The sequence below is a fragment of the Carcharhinus amblyrhynchos genome, chromosome 9 (genome assembly GCF_965287045.1).
Source record: "Carcharhinus amblyrhynchos chromosome 9, sCarAmb.v2.hapA, whole genome shotgun sequence".
NCBI classification, from domain to species: domain Eukaryota; kingdom Metazoa; phylum Chordata; class Chondrichthyes; order Carcharhiniformes; family Carcharhinidae; genus Carcharhinus; species Carcharhinus amblyrhynchos.
In genome coordinates this window covers 32,278,183-32,300,398 of record NC_137332.1, presented here as the reverse complement: position 1 = coordinate 32,300,398, position 22,216 = coordinate 32,278,183, and the positions used below count along the sequence as shown (strand labels likewise).

General features: G+C 38.6%; 2 protein-coding genes across 2 annotated transcripts in view; one reads left to right on the top strand and one right to left on the bottom strand.

Moving 5' to 3' along the window:
- LOC145347696 (uncharacterized) overlaps positions 1 to 11,727 on the top strand; it is a 58,516-nt gene extending 46,789 nt beyond the window's left edge. The window contains exons 3-5 of the mRNA XM_080195402.1: positions 883 to 1,146; positions 2,686 to 2,849; positions 5,607 to 11,727. Coding sequence (XP_080051528.1) covers positions 883 to 1,146; positions 2,686 to 2,849; positions 5,607 to 5,654 — 476 coding nt within the window. The 3' untranslated portion in view covers positions 5,655 to 11,727. The remainder of the gene's footprint in view (positions 1 to 882; positions 1,147 to 2,685; positions 2,850 to 5,606) is intronic.
- Positions 11,728 to 17,209: 5,482 nt separating this feature from the next.
- Positions 17,210 to 22,216, bottom strand: part of LOC145348267 (uncharacterized) — a 32,027-nt gene continuing 27,020 nt past the window's right edge. Inside the window, exon 12 of the mRNA XM_080196466.1 lies at positions 17,210 to 20,738. Within this exon, the coding sequence (XP_080052592.1) occupies positions 20,599 to 20,738 (140 nt within the window). The 3' untranslated portion in view covers positions 17,210 to 20,598. The remainder of the gene's footprint in view (positions 20,739 to 22,216) is intronic.

Sequence of the window (22,216 nt, the reverse complement as noted above, 5' to 3'; positions counted from 1 at the left end):
AGAAAAGAGGGGCTCCTCACTCAGGAGACTATGTCCCATTCAGCCTGTCTAGGTGCTACCACCCCCTCCAACACAGCTTCTCCATTAAGACTCCCCAGTGATTTAATTTCATTTATTATTGTCATATGTATTGGGATACAATGAAAAATACTGTTTCTTATGTGCTACACAGACGAAGTGTACCATTCAAAGGGTACATAGGGGTACATATTCATGTTGGAGAAAGATCAGCTTTCTTCGCAGATTATTGCGCAACTGGTAGGTCCTTCAAAATTCTGATGGCAGCAGGGAAGAAGCTGTTCTTGAGTCGGTTGGTATGTGACCTCAGACTTTTGCACCTTTCTCCTGAAGGAAGAAGGTGGAAGAGAGAATGTGTGGGGTCCTTGATTATGCTGGCTGCTTTGCCGAGGCAGTGGGAAGTGTAGACAGTGTCAATGATCAGGCGGCTGGTTTGGTTTGCCTCACCTGCCCTCCCAACACTTACTGATCCTGAATGTATAATCTGGACTTAAAAGCCTTTGGGTGGCATGGAGAGAACTGCTGCCATCAGAAAAATCCTGCCTGCCATGCAGGATTTTATAAAACATCCTTTGTACTGATGCAAAGTATTTTCGGCTAATAATTGAAACTCAGCTCAAGAACTTAAACTCAGCGGTGTACCTGGCACTCTCCTTGACAATGACCCTCTGTGGCTATTTGTAAACAGGCCCAACACTACTTGTCGTACTGAGCACATAGAGTTACTGTAATGTTTTTCATCAAGTCTTAAGCTGAGAGTTGGGGGAGGAGAGAAATGACTTCCTGAATTAACAATGCCTTTAGGGTTGCTGAATAATTTTATTACAAATGAGCACCTCTTGTTTTGTTTTTTTTTAAATTCAGCCAATGTCACGCCAACCACACAGCCTCCAGTGTTTGAAACTGTGCCAGTGCAACCAACTTCTCAAGATTCCAAGAGCACACCAACTACGGTGACATCCGGTGGCTCTGGAGTGATATCCAGCATGACCATGGCTGTGCCCACCAGCCGTACAAGAGCCATCACCACAGTGAAAGTAGATGCCACAAGTAGCACAACAATCAGCAAAGCATTTTCTGTGCAGCATAGCAATGAGGGTTTTGCCAGTACCAAAGAGAGAGTGAACGGTGGGTAGTGATTTTAGTGCTGTTTGTATTCTATGAGGAGTCCCATCATAGAGTTTAAACACCAGCAAAGACTAGTTATGCCGAATGGTCTATTTTGCCCTGTATATGTGATGTAATCTTCGTCCTGTCAAGTTGCTCCATTTGCTGATTATTTGGTACAGTTTGGAAAAAGTGGAATGGTAGGAAACATACTTGTGGGCAGTAGTGTGTTTCTTTGCTTTGAGTCACCTACTGTTTACAATTTGGTGAACTATTTAGTGTTCAATGTCTGAGTCATGACATAGTGAATATATCCACAAAAACCATTTATTTTAGGAAACAGTTAAGCTACCAATGTTTGAGATTCTTCCATTCTGTTTAATGGACGTGGGACAGAGAGAGAGAGAGCTGTGTAACCTGCAGATTTTAAATGATCCAGCAGCATAAAGGTGTGGGATACAAAAATAATTTGGCCAATTGATTCCTCCAGCAAGGGGAAAAGTTTCTTACTGTCTGTCTATGCCCCTCATAATTTCATACATTACACCAAAACAAACAACCCCAGTCTATCCAATCTCTCTTTATAACTAAAGCTCTCCAACTCGAGCAACATTCTGGTAACATTCTATCCATTGCTATAACATCCCTCCTACAACTACACACGATACTTTAGTTGTGGCCTAACCAGCGTTATGTTTAGTTCCAGCACAACCTCCCTGTTCTAACCTTTATTTGCTGAAGCATAGAGTTTAACTGTACCATACGCCGCCTTAACCACTTTATCACTTTATCCACCTGTTCTGCCACCTTAAGGGACCAGTGTACATGCACACTAAAGTCCCTCTGATCCTCAGTGCTTCCCAGGGTCCGTTTGTTCATCATATATCCCCTTGTCTTGTTTGTCCTGCTCAAGGACATTGCCTCAGACTGATCCAGATTGAATTCTGTTTGCCACTAATCAGCCCTTCTGACCAGGCCGTCTATATCGTCCTGGAATTTTAAGGCTATACTCAATATTTACCACTGTGCCAATTTTCACATCATCGCAAACTTATTGATCAGTGTTCCATTCAAGTCTAAATCATTTATATAAACCACAAATGGCAAGAGCCCCAACGCAGACCCCCCATGGGACCCACTGTCTTCCACATCAGAAAAACACCCCATGACCATCATCTGCTACCTGCCAATCAACCAGTTCTGGGTCTAGTGGCTCAATGCTGTTTTTTATGAGCTTGTATTCTATGTAATCTTTGTTTCTTTATGATAAAAATAGAAATAATCGCCCTTCTACTTTCTGATTCACATTCTCTTGTTGGGTGAGGTTATTTTCGGGGCTAGGAAGCTTGCAGAAACTTTGGGAGCAGAGTTTGAGAGACTGCCGCAAACAGGAACTTTTGTAACATTCTTAGAACATTCAAACCATTGATAGTTTTGCTGACCCTGACCACTGAAGGAAATGGAGAAGTTAGTTTTGGTAAGCTGACAATTAGACAACATGAAGGAAAACTAACTTGATACAAGACTGTACCAGTGAAAGTACTTTTTCCTTTTGAACAGGGAATCCGGTTTCTAGCCCAGTTGGAACCAAAGTGGACCCTCTTGTTGTAGGAATGATCACAGTTTTCTTTATAATTATTGGTGTTGTTTCAATTCTTGGATTTCTTAAGTACCGTCAGCGAAACAACCAGCCAGAGTTCCGGCGTCTTCATGAGCTTCCAATGGTAAGATGGGATTGAAAGTTACTGTCCTGACACTTCAACTCCTGTGTTTTTTTTTAATAGCGTGATATCTTTAACATAAACTTCCATTTCCTAAAGAAATATGTCCTTTTCAGTTGTGTACCTTTATTCCTGTTTAATGCCATTTGCTGCTGTTCACTCTGTAATGTTTATTGATGCTGTAATTATGTGGCAGTGAAATGGAAATGGTATTCTTTAGTGATAAATTGATCATTTGATCAGAGGTAATATTTTCTGGTTTTGTGTTTTTACTTCTGGTTACTCAAGATGAATGATTTATGAGTAACTTGAAAATCACATTTTAGATTCTACATTATTAGTGGGATGGGAATGCAATATTAAATTTAGAATTGTGAAAGGATATATTGATTTCTTAGGATTACAGCACAGACAAGCTTTTTTTGGCCCAGCCAGTCTGCAAAGTGTTTATGCTACACTTGAGCCTTTTCCCATTATTCCTCATCTAATTCTGTCATTGTTTTGTTTATATGCTTGTCTAGCTGCCCTATAAATGCATCTGTTATTCACTTCAACTACTCCCTGTTGAACACCCTTTTTAAATGTTTTCCATTGTTGTCCTGCCTTATTTACCATTATTGTTGCCCATTTTTGTTTTTGCAGCTTCTATTTTCAGGTCCTGGATTTGTCGTATTTATACCCTTTTCCAATTTGAAGCTTACAATGTTGTGGTCACTATTGTCTAGATGTTCCCTTGCACTTATTTCTCCCATCTGCTCTGGTTCATTCCCCATTACTAGATCCATGAATGAATCTTCCCTCATTGGGCATTTTCCCTTTTTTGGGCTGGAAAGGAGCCCTGGATAAATAGTAGTAACTCCATTCCCTCACCCTTTACCAATATTGTCTATCTAATTAATAATATTGAGGTAGGTGAAGTCCCCATAAATATTGCTTAATCATTTTTACACATCTATATATTCCTTCACCTCCCTTCCACTGTTAGGTGATCTGTAGGCTATGCCTATTAGTTTACTGGACCCTTCAATATCTTATTTCTATCCATATGGTTTTAATTTTTGATATGCTGATAGTGGCATCCTTTTTCTCTACTGCCATTATGTTGTCCCAAAAAAATGCAGCTACTCTGCCTCCACATTTTCCTTGTCGATTTCTTAATTTATTATACCAGTGTTTAATTTCATTACGTAGGATTACAGCACAGACTGGCCTTTTTGGCTCAAGCAATCCATTTGGTGTTTATGTTCCACTTGAGCCTCCTCCCAATTTTCCTTCTTTTAATTCCATCGTTGTAACCCTCTTTCCTCCTTCCTTGTGTGTTTGTCTACCGTTCTGTTACATGGGTCTATGCTATTGACTTCAACTACTCCTTGTTGAACACGTTTTTAAATATTGTCCATTGCTGTTTGAAGTTATTTGCCATTATTGTTGCCCACTTGCAATGTTTAATTCCTGGTCCTGATTTTCCTATAATGATCTCTCAATAATCCCTTTTACATCTGGTTCCTCACACACACACACAGTTGCCTCTAGCACCACCACCACCTTCTCTCTCCCCTCCCTCCCTCCCTCCCTCCCCGTCTTATTGTGAACATCTTGTGCATTGCTGCGCAGACGTTATCTCTCTTTTTTGGTAAGATTTCTTTTCACATGGTACTTTTAAACTCTCGTTCTCTTTCTTATTCCCTTGCCATCAATGTTATCCCTTACTTTATTCTTTCCTGTGTTCTTCTACTGTACTTTGTTAACATTTCAGCTGCTTGCTTTTCTTGTAAATCTCCCATTCCCTTACTCATTTAAAGCCCTTGCCATCTCCCTGTTTACCTTTTTTCATTTGGTTACGGATTCCATCCCATTGGTGCAGCTCCTTCCTGTCCTAAAACCACTGCCAGTGCCCCCATGAAAAGGAACCTCACTTTTTCACACTTTTACTCATCTAGCAGTCCAACAGTTGGCTTAAGAAGTTTGCAGAATTGGTACAGTAGTAAATTGACTCCAGAAATCTTGTTGGCATGTTTTAAGTAATGATGAAAAGTATTTCCTATAAATCTGGATTAGTTTATCGGGCTGGTGAAGGGCCACAACATTCCATGGCAAGCACAGCGATTGTTTAGGTTTGCTTTAGTGGGTGTGCACTAATGCTGACCCCTGCTGGAGTTTTCAGTGGCAGCGTGAGAGCACCTCATTTGCACCAGGTTGGGGATTGGAAATGTGGAACTGATTGATTCAATCCCCATCTTCTCTGTGTCCAGAGACAGCTGGTGGGTGTTGCCAGAATGGCACAGGTATTTTCCTTCAGTTGAAATATGGGTATGCCGTGTTTGTCTTCAACCTACGCTGTCTATAGTGCCTCTTTATGTGGGCATGAGAGTGGTGGCGGGTGTTTTGGTGCAGAATGATTTGGTACAATTTTGTGCTGATCTTTCCAGATGTAACCAAGATGTGTGGGTTAGGTTGATTGGCCATGATAAATTGCCCCTCAGCATCAGGGGAATTAACAGGGTAAATACTTGGGATTAGTGGGTGGGATTGTTGTCCATGCAGGCTCAATAGGCCAAATGGCCTCCTTCTGCATTGTAGCGATTCTATGATTTCCAGTCTCTGCTGCGCTATGGGAGTGATACTGGTGAGCGGGACCAATCAGTAAGAAAACACTGCTTAATTAGAATGGTGCATATTGTGATGGTAGCTTATTTTTAATGGTGAGGAATAGGGTCTTCTGTTTGAAGTTTCTAAACTAATTTTTATTTCAATTACTAGGACGACATGATGGAAGAGGATACTCCTTTGTCTCTCTACAGCTACTAGAAATCTGCTGCCAAAAAAACTCATCAACTTGCACAACATTGCAACTACTGTGTTTTGAAGTATTGTTAGTTGGCATGTTAAGGACTTTGTTTTTACCGTCTTTCTTTAGTGTGAGCCAAACTTACATTTCAATTTCTTTTAATTGAATTTCTTCAAAACTCCATTTGGTGGAGTGCTCGGGTTGAGCATTAGTCAAAATTAGTATTTATTCTGTGCCCAAAAGATTTCCCTCTGTGTCCACGGAGCTTTTAACATGCATCTGTTTATTCAAACAAGCTTGTAAGTTTGCAACATTTGTTTTAACAATTGCAGGGAAACCATGAATGACCTTTTCTGAATGTCCAATCTTATGATGGAGGATGCAGATATCCAACCAGGTGCCAAAGGAGCTAGGATTTGGGATTCCCACTAACTGGGAGTCCTGTGAATGCTTAAAGATTCAGGTCATTTACTACAAATGTCATGGATCTGAAGAAGTCAGTTTTGTGCATCAGATTATGGAATTAGTACTTACAGATGACACATTTTGGGTTGATTTGGACTGCTTTATTCTAACAAATTCTTTCCATCACTAGCACTCAGAAGTCAATATGTTTTTAGTTGATTGTTGAAAGTATTGGTATTACGAGCAAGCTCCTTGGAGGGGAGAAAAAAACTAGTTCAACTTCATGAGTTGAATGGAATGATGGAAGATCCTGAACTGATTTTAAACACTTTTGGGGACGCTTTGCCCTCAGTTTCTCCCCACACCTCCTCCAGTCATGTACCACATAGGGAGTTAACTTTGCATCAGAATTCATCAAATCACAGCACTAATAAAAGGAACTGAAATGTAGAAACCAAATGTCTTGTATGAATTAAGGTCTGAATTGTGCTTGGAAACCAATGTTCTCCTGAACGCTGGAGCTTCCCTCTGAATCTAGATCAGTTCTTGTGGAAGTGTATTGCCCGTTCTTCAAACTCTTGGTGATTATGCTTAAATTCATTCCGTCCAGCCACGTGAACCATTTACTTACAAATATTCAACTCAAAAAAGGTTTTTTGTGTAACTATTAAAGGTATATTGAGAGATTTGATCTTGACTTCAAATTCTGCAGATACCTTGATTCTGAGCATGTACATAATAATTGCAGCAATTATTTTATAGAAAGATTTGAGGTACAATCCTAAAAAAAAAACTTTTGGAAGCTAATTTTAAAAATGTGTAATGCTATTCGACTTTTGTTTTTGCTGTCATCATTGATTGTCTAAGCTTAAAAACAAGTTGTTGGGAAAGTTTTGGCCAGTCCCTAGATAACTTGGTTCCATTTCAAATTTAAAACTGGCAAGTGCACACTTGGAGCTCCTTTTTTTTTCTATCTTCCTTTATAAATTTCAGTCATTCTGTACCATCTACCCCTCTCCAAAACCTAGTTATGGGAACTTTTTGGTTCCAGCTTCTTCAGCATCCATTTCTGTGTAAAATGTTATGTAATTAAGGTCATTTAGTGCATCAATTGAAATTGAACTTGGCCTAAAAGAAAATTAAAGTAGTCTTATCTGTTACATGTCTAGGATACAATCTGAGGCTGCAAAGATTAGTGGCTGGGTTATTGTAGATTTGCCATTTTCTGGTGTAGATGTCACTTTTCTACCTTCATCTCTGTCTAATATTAACACAACAGGTACACGAGAGATTTCACACTCTGGTACATATAAACTGTGAAGGGTTTGTCACAGAGTATGATGTGCAGTGTTTTAGGACTTTTTAGTCTGTGTTTCATACTTTTTTGATTTTTAGGTCAGTTTCTATATTTGATCCTGAGCAATAAATGCACATCATTCAACATCTTTCTGCCCTCATCTAGATCAACAATTGATCAGTGTTTTTTCATAATTGCCATTTGTATAGAAGTGTGTAAGCTGCAATTGGTATACAGACTTTCTGAGAGTCAACCAAACAAAGACAACTGAGTAAGCCAGTCAGCCCCTCTGCCTGTTCCACCATTGAGTGAGATCATGGCTGATCTGTACACTGAGAAGTTTTATTCATACCTTTTGATATCCTTGCCAACAATATCTGTCTCAATTTTATTTAACCATGCATCCACAACCTTTTGGGTAGGGCAAATTTAAGATCACTACAACTGTGTGTGCATGCATGTAGGTGCATGTGTGAAATTACTACTTGATCGTGCTTCAAGGTCATCAAGATCTAATTTCAAGATTGTACCTCCTTGTTCTGTATTTTTTCTCACCACAGAAAAACTGTTTTTCTGTATATCTACCCTATTATCTTCAAGTACTTCAAAAGGCTCTCTACAGCTGAAGCATAACTTCATTCTCTTATATTCCTATCCACTTGAGATAAAAATGAGCCTTTTTTTTGTACCTCTGTACATGACCACCCAAATCACATCGCTCTTCCACAGTTTTGTCTAGAACTAGAGAGAAGTTGTTCTGACTGTTTCTGCAATCATCGGGTAAAGGATTGAGTTGATTTTCTGAACAGAAAAAGCCCTGTGCGTCATTGTTGGGAGTTTTGGATATGTTGGCACTGGATTGAAATCTTGTAGTGAAAGGGAGAAAGTTGACTGCAGATAGTTGCTGGATGATTTGAGACTTGTGCATTTCAAAGAGTTGGCTGTATAAAAGCTTTTTGGCATTGATTATTGTGTATACTATAGGTTCTTGTGTAAATGGCGTAACTCTTTAGTGTAATGTTCATTTTGTACTGTGGAATGGGTGAAATATTAAATGGATAAAAAGCCTTTATTGGAAACTTCTGATGAACGCAAACTTCCCTTCATCCCTTAAATTGCAAGCAATAAATCTGGGCCTGAGCAATACAAATTGAGAATTCCTACCAACTCGCACATACTACATTGTGCAGTGCAAGATCTGAAAAGATGCTGAACAAGTGCCCCCTGGTGGATTTCCAGACATATAACAGTGGGAATAAAGAGAATGGAATTTGTTTATACACCAGATTTGAATAAAGGTGTGCCATAGGCTTGGAGACTGGAGAGCTCAATATGAATTCTTTCTGTTGATATTGCCCCTCTATTCCCAGGTCATTAACTAGGCTAAGCTTCCAGTCAAACACTGCAAAGGACTGGGGTCAGTTTTGCCAATGTTGGATGGTAGTGGGTTATCATTGATATTTGCTTACAAAGTCAGTACAGATTTACTTGAGCATGTTTTCTATCTTAAAATGAGCAGTCCACGAAGTAATAATGTAGTTGGGCCCAACATCTTGCTTGGATTTTTGAAGAGCATTGTTTTATGATTATACACCCCACCCCCACAACTCTAACTTTCTAACAAGCTAACTGCAAACACATGGGTAATCAGGAAGTGTGCTAAAGCAGAAGTTCCCATATTGGGAGATGCAGCAAAGTTCTGGAAGCTGCAGGCATTTGGGTGAGGTAAGAAACTCGAGAGAAATAACTGTTCAAATTTGAAAGACATTTTGATGTCTTATTGCCAAAACCAGTTCAAATCAGTGCTGGTCATGAAAGTGCTGTGATGAGGCCAAGTCTAGAACATTACTCGACCCTTGGGGAAGGGCCCATTCAGTCCGAGAACCAGCACACGAGGACAAGTTTGATCCCTCCCATTAGAAGAAAAGATTTTGTGGAATGATGGATATCCCAGCCTCCCTTTTGTGAAATAGCTAAATCCCTTTACTGATAGAGTAGGACATTATGAAACAAGGAGATCAAATAGCTTCTGCAGCCAAAATTATCTTGCAATTTTTAAAAGATTATCTGTAAACATGAACAAAATGTGTGGGGGGGGGTGGGGGGAGAAACTTCTTTTGTATTTGTGTTTCTAATCCATTAGAAGTTTTGTTTTCTGTTGACATTGCATAAAAGATTCTAACTAGAACAAAGGTTTTTCGTAATCACCAACATTGAATCTCCTGCAACATTTTGTTTCTGGATGACTTATTATAAAGCTCCCCTTTTATGATTTATAAAAAGATTTGACAGTTGCCCCCAGAACAGCCCTGCACTATCTTTGATTGGATTGATGTACAATGGACTTCCAATTATTCTATCAATCCACTGACTCAGATTTGGTTTAAATTGTGATATTGAATAACTCTGGTCAGCTGACACTGATACTAATAGTTGCAATTAACCTGGAGGTTTTTCAGCAGATACAGTAAGTACTGAACTGAAATATGACACAATCAGTACACATAACATGTCCATCTGCAATTGAAAATCCACTACACAACTTTAAGATAGATCTGGGCAATTTTTTTTCATGTTGTGCTGTTGTCATTATATATTCCAGCAGTTTGGTTAATTTGGTTGTCATTTTTTTGAAAATCTTCCCTTTGGCACAAGTCACTATTGGTGTAAAAATTTCCAGAGTGAAAGATGTGTCAAAAATGTATGATGTCTGTTAGCGTGTATAAATGTGTGGGGAGATTTTGATATGTACTTTGAGTGCCATAATGTTTCTTTAATGTGATGCTGGCTTCTTCTTTGCAATGGAGCTGAAAACAAAGCAAGCTTATAAGCAGCACAGTGGTTAGCACTGCTGCCTCACAGCACCAGGCACCTGGGTTCAACCCTGGCCTTGGGTAACTGTCTGTGTGGAGTTTTCACTTTCTCCCGTGTCTGCATGGATTTGATCCAAAGATGGGCAGGTTAGGTAGATTAGCTATGCTAAATGGCCGCTTGGTGTCCTAAGATGTGTTGGCTAGGGGATAGGGTGGATGATGGGCCTGTCGGAGAGTTGGTGTAAACTTAATGGGCCAAATGGCCTCCTTGTGCACTGTCGGGATTCTACAATTATAAAATTCTTTTAGGGCCAGCTTTTTCCTTCTTTGCAAAACATTATATAAATCAGCTGTACTTCGTGCTGCTATCTTCAGTGGCATCCCTGACTTTAGCAGAACTGTAAGTTTAAATCATGCACAGCTGCTGGTTCTGTAAGTGCTGAAGTCCTTTTAAGAGCAATAGTCCGTGCCAGTACCTCTGGAGACGGAGCTTCTATTTATTCCAGCTACCGGTACAGACTGTTTAGTCACTGCCTGTAGGGAAACTGCAGCCTGCTTGCTCATCTCTAACTATACTTACTCTCTGTTTCCACCCCCGCCAAAACCTGCTAGAAATGTTTGGTCAGCAGAAATTTGCAATTATAACTTGCTTGCGCAGTTAAGGTACTGCGGTATCAGGTCTTCAAGCACATTATGTTATTGCAGGACAGTCTTTCCAACAAGATTGCAATCTGTGAAGTGTCCAACAATTATAGAAGGTTTTTATTTAACAATGGTACGAATTAACCACACCCGATGTGGAGCAAGTCTTGCAGCAAAACATCCTGTGAGCCACCATTTTAATAAGCTTTCTTTTCAACTGGAGAAGTTGTTGGGGAGAACCTTTATATTATTATAAGGATGAAAGCCATTCTTACTAATTTTGTCTTCTGCATAAAATTGTGCACATCATATCTTTTTAAAAACTAAGAGATCTCAACATGGTACCTGTTCATTTTATGTTTAAAAACGTCAGTAGGCAATTTTCTGTTTTGCAACTGCCAAAGGGGATCATGTGGCCCAGTTATTATCATTTTCCAATTCTGTTTAGCCACTGGTAAAGCTACAGAACCAAGACTATGGGGAAAATTCCAAAATAGTACCAAGAATTCTAGAACCTGCGGAATTGATACATCAATAAGATGACTGGACCACCTTACATTACTATTCTTCCTATCCTGTGAATACTATTGCCAGCCTGCTGGTTTTGTCATTTTGGTGCAAGATTTTACTGTTTTTCCAGGTCGGACTTTGTTTAGAAAGTTGATTGTTTGCAATCTTTTTGTGATTTGCATTTAATGGAATAAAATACATTTGTGAACTGAAGGGGGAATACCTAGTTTGCACTATTTGAATTATTTCCTTCAAGAAAATAAAGCTGTATGGGAGAACTTGCTGCAAACATTAGTGTAATGTTCATTTCCTATGGAATGTATGTTCTTGACAGGAAGTAGGAAATTGAGTGTTAGAATTGAAGAATGTTAATTTTGTACAATTGCCTTATGTTTTTGATTTATTAAAAATTGGTTTTCCCCTCAACGTAAGTTGTGAATTTATTCATAAGATGCAGTTGGCAGAGAAGGAGTGCGTTATCCATCAGTATTCATCTTTTTCTCTTTCTCCTGTTGAGAAGTTTCAAATAAATTTCCTAAAACAGAAGACTCAGCAATCAATGGTACTAAGCTCTGTTCAATAATTTCACATGAACACAGAGTATGAGTAGACCATACAGCCCATCAAATCACCTTCCATTTAACATGATCGTAGCTGATCTTTGGCTTCAACTCCACTTCTTTCCTGCACACTCCCCTTACTAAATTCCCTAAGATCAACAACCTGTCTATCGCTGCCTCTATTTATTCAACAGTGGAGCATCGACAAACCTCTGGGGTAGTGAATTCCAAAGATTCGCAACCCTTTTTGAAGTTATTTCTCCTCATCCTTGCCCTAAACCATCAGTTTTTTATCCTCAGACTGCCTTCATGTTTTGGACATGCCAACCAGTGGAAATAATCTCTTGGTTTCTACCCTGTCAAGACCTTTCAGAATTTTATAAGTTGCAGTGAAATAGTCTCTCTAAAACTCCAGGGAATATAGATCCAATTTACTCAGCATCTCCTAACAGAACAACCACCTCATTCCAGGGACCAATTTAGTGAACCTTCACTGTACTGCCTTCAGTGCAAGTAAATCTTTTCTTAAATATAGAGATAACTATATACAATATTCCTCGTATAATTGTAAGAAAACATATTATAAATTCAATCCCCTTGCAATAAAGACTAACATGCCATTTGTCAATTCCTAATTGCTTGCTGCAGCTGCATGCTAACTTTTTGCATTCCTTATACAAGCAGACCCAAGTCTCTTTGGACATTAAGAAGCATGAAAGCTGTAAATGTTTAATAAAAATCTGTTTTCCTGTTTTTTTTGCAACCAAAGAAAATAACTTCACAATCCCCTGTTATATTCCATGTGCCATCTTGTTGCCCATTCACTTAATCTGTCTGTATCTTGTCTCTTGATGTCCTCCCCACCACTTACTTGCCCATCTAACTTGGTATCAGCAAACATGGATGAAAGAGATCTAAGTCATTAATGTAGATTGTAAATAGCAAAGGTTCTTGCACTGATCCTTGTGACATTCCATATTTGCTACCTGCCAACTTGAAATGGCCCCATTTAACCAATCCTCTATCCATGCTAAAATATTACTCCCACCTCCATGAGCTTTCATTTGTCTATTAATCTTCTGTGTGACACTATCAAAAATAACTTGGAAATTCATGTGTACCACATCCACTGGTTCCCCTTTATATGCTCAAAAAAATTGTCAAACAACATTTCCCTTTCATAAAACTATGTTAACTTGTTCTAATCATGCTGTTTTTCTAATTACATTATCAAGACTTCCTTAATAAGAATCCAGCATTTTGCAGACAACTGATGTAGTTCATTGCTTTACCTCCTTTCTAGAAAAATGGTGTAACATTTGCCAACTTCCAATCTATTGGGATTTTCCCCAAATCTAAGGAATTTTGGAAAATCATAGAGAGCACATGTACAATCTCTGTATCTAAACTCTAGGGTGTCTGACATCAGGACCTGGGATCTGGTCCCTTAAGTTTTTCCAATAGTTCTTCACTGATATTAGTTTCCTCATTCTTTCTGCTTCCTATGTTGTCTCTTTCTGGCATAAAACATGTCTGCTACTGTGAAGACCAATGTTCAATGCCTCTGACATTTCTTCATTTCTCATGATAATTTCTCTTTGTTTCTAAATAGCTAATGTTTACTTTATCTACTCTCTTTTATCTACCCTCTTCCTTTTTTATAGACTTGCAAAAGCTCTTCTAATTAGTTTTTATCTTTTTGGTTAGTTTGCACTTCCCCCCACCCCCAACTTTTATCAACATTTTTGAGTCCCTCTGCTGGTTTCTACAACATTCCCAGACTTGCTGCTATTTCTACAATACTTCTTTTAATCTACTGCTTTCCTTTAAGCCACAGATGAATCTTTCTTGCTAAGTTTTTGGTTTTCAATATAATGCATTTTCTTTTGTTGTTGACTGCTTTTGAATTGTTACTTTAAATATCTTCCTCCTACTGTTTATTTACCTCCTTTTTGTCTATTACCCATTTAACCATAGCCAGTCTCCTCTATATAAATTGGCTTTGCGAGGTTAAAATTCTTGTTTGCAATTGGGGTGTCACTTCCAAAAACATGGAAGTGAATGATTATTATGATTGCTTTTTCCTGGTGGATCTTTCCCAATGATATCACTAATTAACCCTATTTCATTACACAATGCTAGATCTAAGGTGGCTTTATCCCTAGTCTGTACACCACATTGCTTCATGAAATTGAGAATATTCTATAAATTCATCTTCTGGATTACTTCTGCCACTTTGCCCTAGTTTACACGAAGAGTTACATTATTGGAACTCGTAAGAAAGGAAATATATTGTTTATGCTCTGAATCAATAGTACAACCACTAATAGGGGGTTTACTAGCAGTGCTTTCCAATACTTGTTAACCTGAAATTTCCACCTCATGAAATTCAGAGGCCAGCTTCTTTCTTGTGTTATAACTGGACAGGAAGATTCCAGAATGGACCATGGTTTAAAAGGCCATAACTTTTAAGTTTGAAATTTTAAGTCAGAACTGCTAATTAGCTTTAACAACAAAATTGTTTAACATGAAAAAATGGGATTATGATACAATTCTCATTTACTCTCCTGTAGTTTAACAATTACACACAGATTTTAAGATTAACATGTTACAAAGTACATCTCAAGTTACAATGGTCTCATTAACACATACTCACAGTCCCTTTTAAGCACAAGAAGGTGATTAGTCAAAAACACACGCTGCTCTGAATACAAGATGGTGTCTGGATTTCTCGACTCTCACCAACTTTTATAGATGCACCATAGAAAGCATTCTTTCTGGTTGTATCTCACATTGGTATGGTTTCTGCTTTAACCAAGACTGCAAAAAATCTACAAAGGGTTTTGAACATAGCTCAGTTCATCATGCAAACCAGCCTCCCATCCATTGACTCTGTTTACACTTCCCGCTGCTTTGGAAAAGCAGCCCCAGCATACTCGAGGGCCCCATGCACCCTAGCCATATTCTTTTCCACCTTCCATCGGGGAAAAAGATACGCAAGTCTGAGGTCACATACCATCCGACTCAAAAACAGCTTCTTCTTTGCTGCTGTCAGCCTTTTGAATGAACCTACCTCACATTAGGTTGATCTTTTTCTACACCCTAGTTATGACTGTAACACTACATTCTGCACCCTTTTCTGTCCCTTTCTTTGCATGGTATGCTTTGTCTATATAGTATGCAAGAAACAATACTTTTCATTGTATAACCAATACATGTGACTAATCAAATAAAATTTATTTTAACGTGAATATTTCCAAAATCCATACTCAAAATCACACTTTAAAAATCTTCTCATTATTATGCTTTCCTTTAGCAGTTTGCATTCTAAAGTCCAGTCCAGGTTTATCAAATGACATTTTTAAACAAAGCTTTAACCCTACTTTTAACAGTAAATCCAGTTCAGGATTTTACGCCAATCCCTTTAGGGTTTCCTTATCTTGACTATTAAACAAACTCTTCACATGTCCTTTAATTCTCCATCCCTAGGCTCTAGGTGTTTATCAGACAATTTCTTATCCTTTTAGTCATTTTCTGCTGCCTTTTATAGACTGACCAATCATCTGATTTACTACTCATCTTTTCAGTTATATGCTTATTCCTTAAGTTTGATATTTTCCCTAACTTTAGTTAACCACAGATGATGGATCCTCCCATGACAATTTTTCTTTACAGTCGGAATATAAATCTGAAATATCCACTTAAATTCCTGCCAATGCTTTTTAATTGACCCAGCCAGGTAGTCTTGATCATTTTAGTTCGCCCAGTTTTCTTGCCTATATATCTGCACGTATTTAGACCCCCCTCTCTTCCTTTTCAAACGGATGTAAAATTCAATCTTATTGTGGTTGCTGCTACATAACAGTGCCTTTGCTCTGAGGACATTACTTAATCCTGTCACATTGCACAGTACCACGTTTAACATAACCTGCTGTCTGGTTGCTCTCATTTAAACATGAAAAATGTGGGCGGTGTAATGGCATGGTGCTTGGCACTGCTGCCTTGCAGCCCCAGGAGCCTCGGTTCAATTCCCAACTTGGGTCACCATGTGGAGTCTGCACATTCTTCCTGTATCTGTGTGGGTTTCCTCTGGGTGCTCCAGTTTCCTCCCACAGTCTGAAAGACATGCTGGCTGGGGCAATTGGCTAAGCTAAATTCGCCTTCACTGTAACCCGAACAGGTGCACGTGTGGCAATTAGGGAATTTTCACAGTAACTTCATTGCACTATTACTGCAAGCCTACTCGTGAAACTCATAAATAAACTAAACTAATTCTTACAGGGCTCAATAGGGTTGGTGCAGAAAGGATGTTTCCTTTATTGGGGGTGGACGAGTCTGTGTCTAGGACGAGGGAACACAATCTCAGAAAACGGGCCATTTAGAACTGATGAGGAGGAATTCCTTCGTCCACAGGGCAGTGATTCTTTTTAATTCTCCACCCCAGAGAGAGCTTTCTTAGAATCATCATAGAACCCTACAGTGCAGAAAGAGGCCCTTTGGCCCATTGAGTCTGCACCAAACACAATCCCACCCAATGTCCCCAACATATTATACCCACTAATTGGGATCTAATGGGATTGGGGGTTATAGATAGGTCAATGGCTTAGTAGGTATAGAAGTGATCGGTGCAACTTGTGGGCCAAAGGGCCTGTTTGTGCTGTAGTGTTCTATATTCTAATCCCTCTAACCTATGCATCCCTGGACACTAAGGGGCAATGTCTTAGCATAGCCAATCAACCTAACCTGCACATCTTTAGACTGTGGGAGGAAACCGGAGTACCCGGAGGAAACTCACACAGACATGAGGAGAATGTGCAAATTCCACAGTGACCCGAGCCGGGAATCAAACCCAGGACCCTGGAGCTGTGAAGCAGCAGTGCTAAACACTGTGGAGGCTCTGTCATTGAATATGTTCAAGATTGACATTGATTGATTTCTATATATTGAAAGTATCAGGGGTATCAGGAAAGTATATAGTGTCAGAAAACGGTGTTGGAATAGATCAGCCATGATCTCATTGAATGAGAGCAGACTCAAAGGTCTGAACGGCCTCTTCCTATTTCTTGAGTTCTTATTCAAAGTTCCTCATTTCTTTTCCTGGCATCAGCCTATTGCAGGTGCTCTGTGGTTTGAATATTCTTTGAGAAGAGCCAGCTGAGGACATGCCCATTCACCTTTCCACAAATCAGAGTGTACATTGTCTGATGAATTGCTAATGTCCACTTCCCTATCTTCATTAATGAACATAATTAAAGAACTACTTGAGGGTTTTCACATCCTACAGGAATTCATTCTATTGAATGAAGATGAAGAAATATCCAAAACGCATAAATATTTTTTATTTTTTTAATAGTTGTAAATGAATCCTTCCTCAAGATCATCCAATTTAAGCAAAGTACTATTTAATAAACAGTGTACAAATCATTTTTTTGAAATGCTTATGTATAGCAGATGGTTTCAAAAATCTATTAAATTTGTAGAATATGATAAAGATTCAAGCCTTATATTGCATTTTCCAAAATACCTACTGTTAACATCAGCACCATACTTGAGGGTCAACAGTTTAAATTTACTATTTCCTGTTGAATACATTAACAAGTAACAATTCATTGTTATCAAAGATTTACCCCAGCTTCCCAATCTGCTCAGCTAGGCCTGGCTTTAGTGGAAGACAGTTTATCATTTTGATTTTATAGGTCAAAAAAATAATCTCAGTCTATATCAGCCCATTTACAATGGCTGGAATAATAGGGAACAACCTTTGAAATATGGATTTCCCCTTGCACTGGTTAGCTTTGAGACAGGTGCAACTATTAATAAAGATTAAATGCTTTTTACAAAAAGTAGGAAGGCTGGTGGAAAATAGTAAAAGTCAACCTGATGTCTGCTACTTTGCACCAGTGGCCACTGGCTTTGATTAGCAGCTTATAAGTAGCTCTCTGCCAAATGGAAAAACACTCTGAATAAAAATTATTTTAAGTAACAAAACAAGATGGTTTAGTTTCTAATGACAATAATGTTACTCTGCACCATTCACAATGTTTACTAGTGAACATCTGAACATTCACATTGCGTAAAATAGAGGAGTAGGAACATTGTACTATAATGCGGCAGTTGAGATGATGGAAAGTACGAGGAGACATCTAAAAACGGTGCAATGAACAATTGTGCAAAATGGACTGCTGAATCACTGGTGTGGTTATAGCCCTGGTTTCACTGCACCATGATTGTAACTGGTATCTCCTGAGAGGACAGGTGCCAGAACAGCTGCCAATTGGATAAAGGAGGAACCAAAGAGCTTGAATAATTGCAGTGGTTCAAAAAAGGCAACTCACCACCCTTTTGACAGCAATTAGGGATGGCCTAGCCCATAAATGAATTTTTAAAAGTTATCTGCTCCAAAGTATCAGGTAAATGTCATTGGTGCTTATTGTCTATTTCTTGCTTGTAACTCACTGTACTTACTGATTACTACTGTAATGGTTGTCATCAACAGCTTTGGGGAAGTTGCCAGGGCAACGGTCTCTTCAATTGGGGAAGAGCTGTAACTTGGTGTTCTGATTGAAAACAAGCACTTGATAGATCTAACTGGGAGTCTTCACTAGTGCCATAAATGCCAGCCTGGCTGGCTTGTTTATTTGAAGATAACTGATCTAAGTTACCCACCTCTCCATACTTCATTAAACACAGTAGGAGAGTTTACAGGTAATTGACTGTGGTAGGTGAGCAAAGACAGACAACTACAGATATTCAAGCTGTACTGTTGAAAATGGATTTTTAAAATTAATTCATGAGATTGAGCTTTGCTGACAAGGCCAGCATTTATTTCCCATCCCTGTACCTGCAATAACCATTACACATAAAGGTAGTACTAGAAGTTAGAGTTCTGGCTGTTATAACATGCTATTTAATGAATAATATGTCCCTATTTTTAGTTGTCAGGAAAGCATGATTTAAATTCTTAAATTGGTCATTTTAAAATGTTGAGTTGATCTTTTATTCTTTTAGCTATTCTTTAGCCCTATTCTGTTTTCTTCTTTCAGCCAGCCAGCTATCCATTCGGTTAACTACACCCTGACTGCCATGTTCTAACCTTATTCATTAGTCCATTACACAGTATCTTATCAAAGACCTTTTTGGAAATCTTCAATATATCACATCTAAAACATTAGCTTTGTCTGTTCTCTCTGCAAACTCTTCAAATAATTTGTTGAGATTGGTCAAGCAAAACCTTCCTTCTGAAATCTAACATTAACAATTCATTCTCATTATATTTTTTATTTTGAGATTTTAAAATATTTTTCTTATTAGAGCTTCCAGTATTTTTCCTACCATCAATGTTAAGCTGATCTGTAGTTTTCCGGACATAACCTTCCACTCTTTGTGAGCATAATGAATGCTAGTGATCTGCTAAGGAAATGGAAATAGAAATACGGAAAGAAATTTGAAAATGAATAACCTTTATGTAATGAGATTTTATTTCCCCAAATTTAACTGACTGAAGACATCAACAGAAGTTTTAAGGAATTGTAGATCCTACGATGTGTTCAGGACTCTTTCCTAATCAAAGCCAGCAAAGAAAGACTTGCTGCTGGACCCCAGTAGCTCAGTCAATGTTCTCCTGTTCATCTATTCAATGCCCTTTGTCCTCCGCCTAGGGAATATGGTTGCTCATTTTTTTCAAGGCCCTACCACTTGATTTATTATTGTCCCCATCTGCAATAACTTTCAGCCAGTAATGGCCATTCTTTTTAGTCACTTGGAAATTGACATAGATGCTACTAATAAAATTAGTACACTTTTTGACTTCTGTGCAAAGCCACGTCTGTACAACACAAGAGATCAGCTAGCAAGATAAAGCTTCTATTTCTCTCTAAATTCTCCAATACTCAAGAAACTTAGTTGACTTTTTCCTGATATTAGATTTCTGCTGCACATTGCAGTGATGAATGTAAATATTGAAATTAATTTGAGTTTCTGTCTCAATGAATAATTTACCATGATTAATCTATTTCTTAATTGCTGAGAAAAGATGAATAAACTTGAACGTTTTCCTATTGCTAAAATATTCTGTCAAGTCTGAACTCCATGGCAGGGATTTTACGACTTGTTTGAGTGAGACTTGTAAAATCCCATCTGAGGCCAATGGAGAATTCCATTCTGTAAATCCGGGCAGCGAGGCGGTAAAATTCCAGCTCACACTTCCTCCTCAATTCACTTGTAAAAACTTATCAACCAGTTTTGGCCATTCAATACCCTTGCAACAAGATCTGTTGGAGCAGGGGAGGCTCAGTGCTGATTTCCAGCATCTTTCTCAAAAGCACAGCTATGATTGAGAAACCATGAGATCAAGAATCACATTGTAATATCACAGCACCACAATCTTCATCATCAATTTCATACATTCTGCCATAACGGTATAAATCATCATCAGTTGATAAAGGAATACCATTTTGCTTTTTAAAAATGATCAAAGATCAGAAATTGGAATGTTAAAATGTTAATTAACATTGGTCTGGAATTATGAGCTACCTATAAAAACATGGAAATTGCCCTTCGCTTACGTTAAAATCTATCTGAAGTGTATGGATATCAGACACTTGACAGAAATGTTTGCCTCTGACATGGTGGTTTTGACTTAAATATTAATAAGAAGCATAACTTTGAAAATGTTAAATGGGCCTTTATGAGAAACAATGCAAAAATGTCCCTCCGCAGTTTTTGAAGGCTCCGTCACTCAGGACAGATCACTGAGATTCAGTTCAGGTGGATTGTCAGATAACCCTTCTAAGTCTACGCTGACATCTTCATCGGAATAATTTGTTCTTGGTGTTCTCTCAGTGTCCCCCACAGACAAGGCAGAGCTGCACCTGGCACCTGCAATGGAACAAAATATTACTTTCAAGTTACCCATTGTTATTTTAAACTGGAATGCTATTCGAAGGAACATGTAAAAAAAAACTAGTGTTGGAGAATCCCACTTGGAAACTTAAACAGGGAAAATTCTATTCCAGGTTTAGGTAAATTGAAAAATCCAGCAACGCACTAGTCCGTAAGTTACATATTTTCATCTATTCTTCCAGCTCGCACCCAAGATTAGACAATCTCATCCAGTTCATAAAATTATCATAATCCTGTTGATTACATGAAATATAACAGCTGGGAGATCATGGATCATTTGTTGGTTTTCAAGTTTATTAAAGCATAATGACAAGTAGCTTGAATTGATTTAATAGAAGGGAAAAAACCTAAATGAAGCAATGAATCACGTACAACCCTTCTGGTAGTTTTGTAGATTTGTTCATGAGACGTGGCCATACTGGTGAGGCCAATCATTTTTTGCCAATCTATAATTGCCCTCAAGCAAGGTGATGAGCTACTCCATCTGATGTATATATCTACAGTTCTGTTAAGAAAGAAGTTTCAGGATTTTGAGGCAGGTAACTATAGGCTAGGTAGCTTAATTTTTGTAGTAGAGAAAATGCTTGAATCTATCATCAAGGAAGAAATAGTGAGACATCGGGATATAAATTGTCCCATTGGGAAGATGCAACATGGGTTTATGAAGGACAGGTTACGTTTGACTAATTTAGTGGAATTCTTTCAGGAAGTAACATGCACAATGAACAATGGGGATGTGGTGTATCTGGATCTTCAGACGGCATTTGACAATATGCTGCACCAAAGGCTGCTGCATAAAAGTGCATGGTGTTATGGATATGTATTAGCATGGATAAAAGATTGGTTAAATAATAGAAAGCAAAGAGTCGGAGTAAATGGGTGTTTTCCTGGTTGGCGAGCAGTAACTAGTGATGTGCCTCCTGTATCAGTGGTGGGACCTTAATTGCTTACAATTTATATAGATGAATTGGAGTTGGGGACCAAGTGTAGCGTGTCAAAATTTGCAGATGAGTGGCAGAGCAAAGTGTGCAGAGGACACTGGAAGTCTGCAAAGGGATACAGATAGTCAAAGTGAGTGGGCAAGGGTCTGGCAGATGGAGTACAATGTTGGTAAATGTGAGGTCATCCACTTTGGTTGGAATAACAGCAATATAGACTATTGTTTAAATGGTGCAGAGGGACCTGGATGTCCTTGTGCATGAGTCACAAAATGATGGTTTTCAGGTGCAGCAGGTACATAAGAACATAAATAGGAGCAGGAGTAGGCCATCTAGCCCTTCAAGCCTGCCCCACCATTCAATAAGATCATGGCTGATCTGAAGTGGATCAGTTCCACTTTCCTGCCTGCTCCCCATAACCCTTAATTCCCTTATCCATCAGAAATCTATCTACCTGTGACTTAAACATATTCAACAAGGTAGCCTCAACCACTTCAATGGGCAGAGAATTCCAGA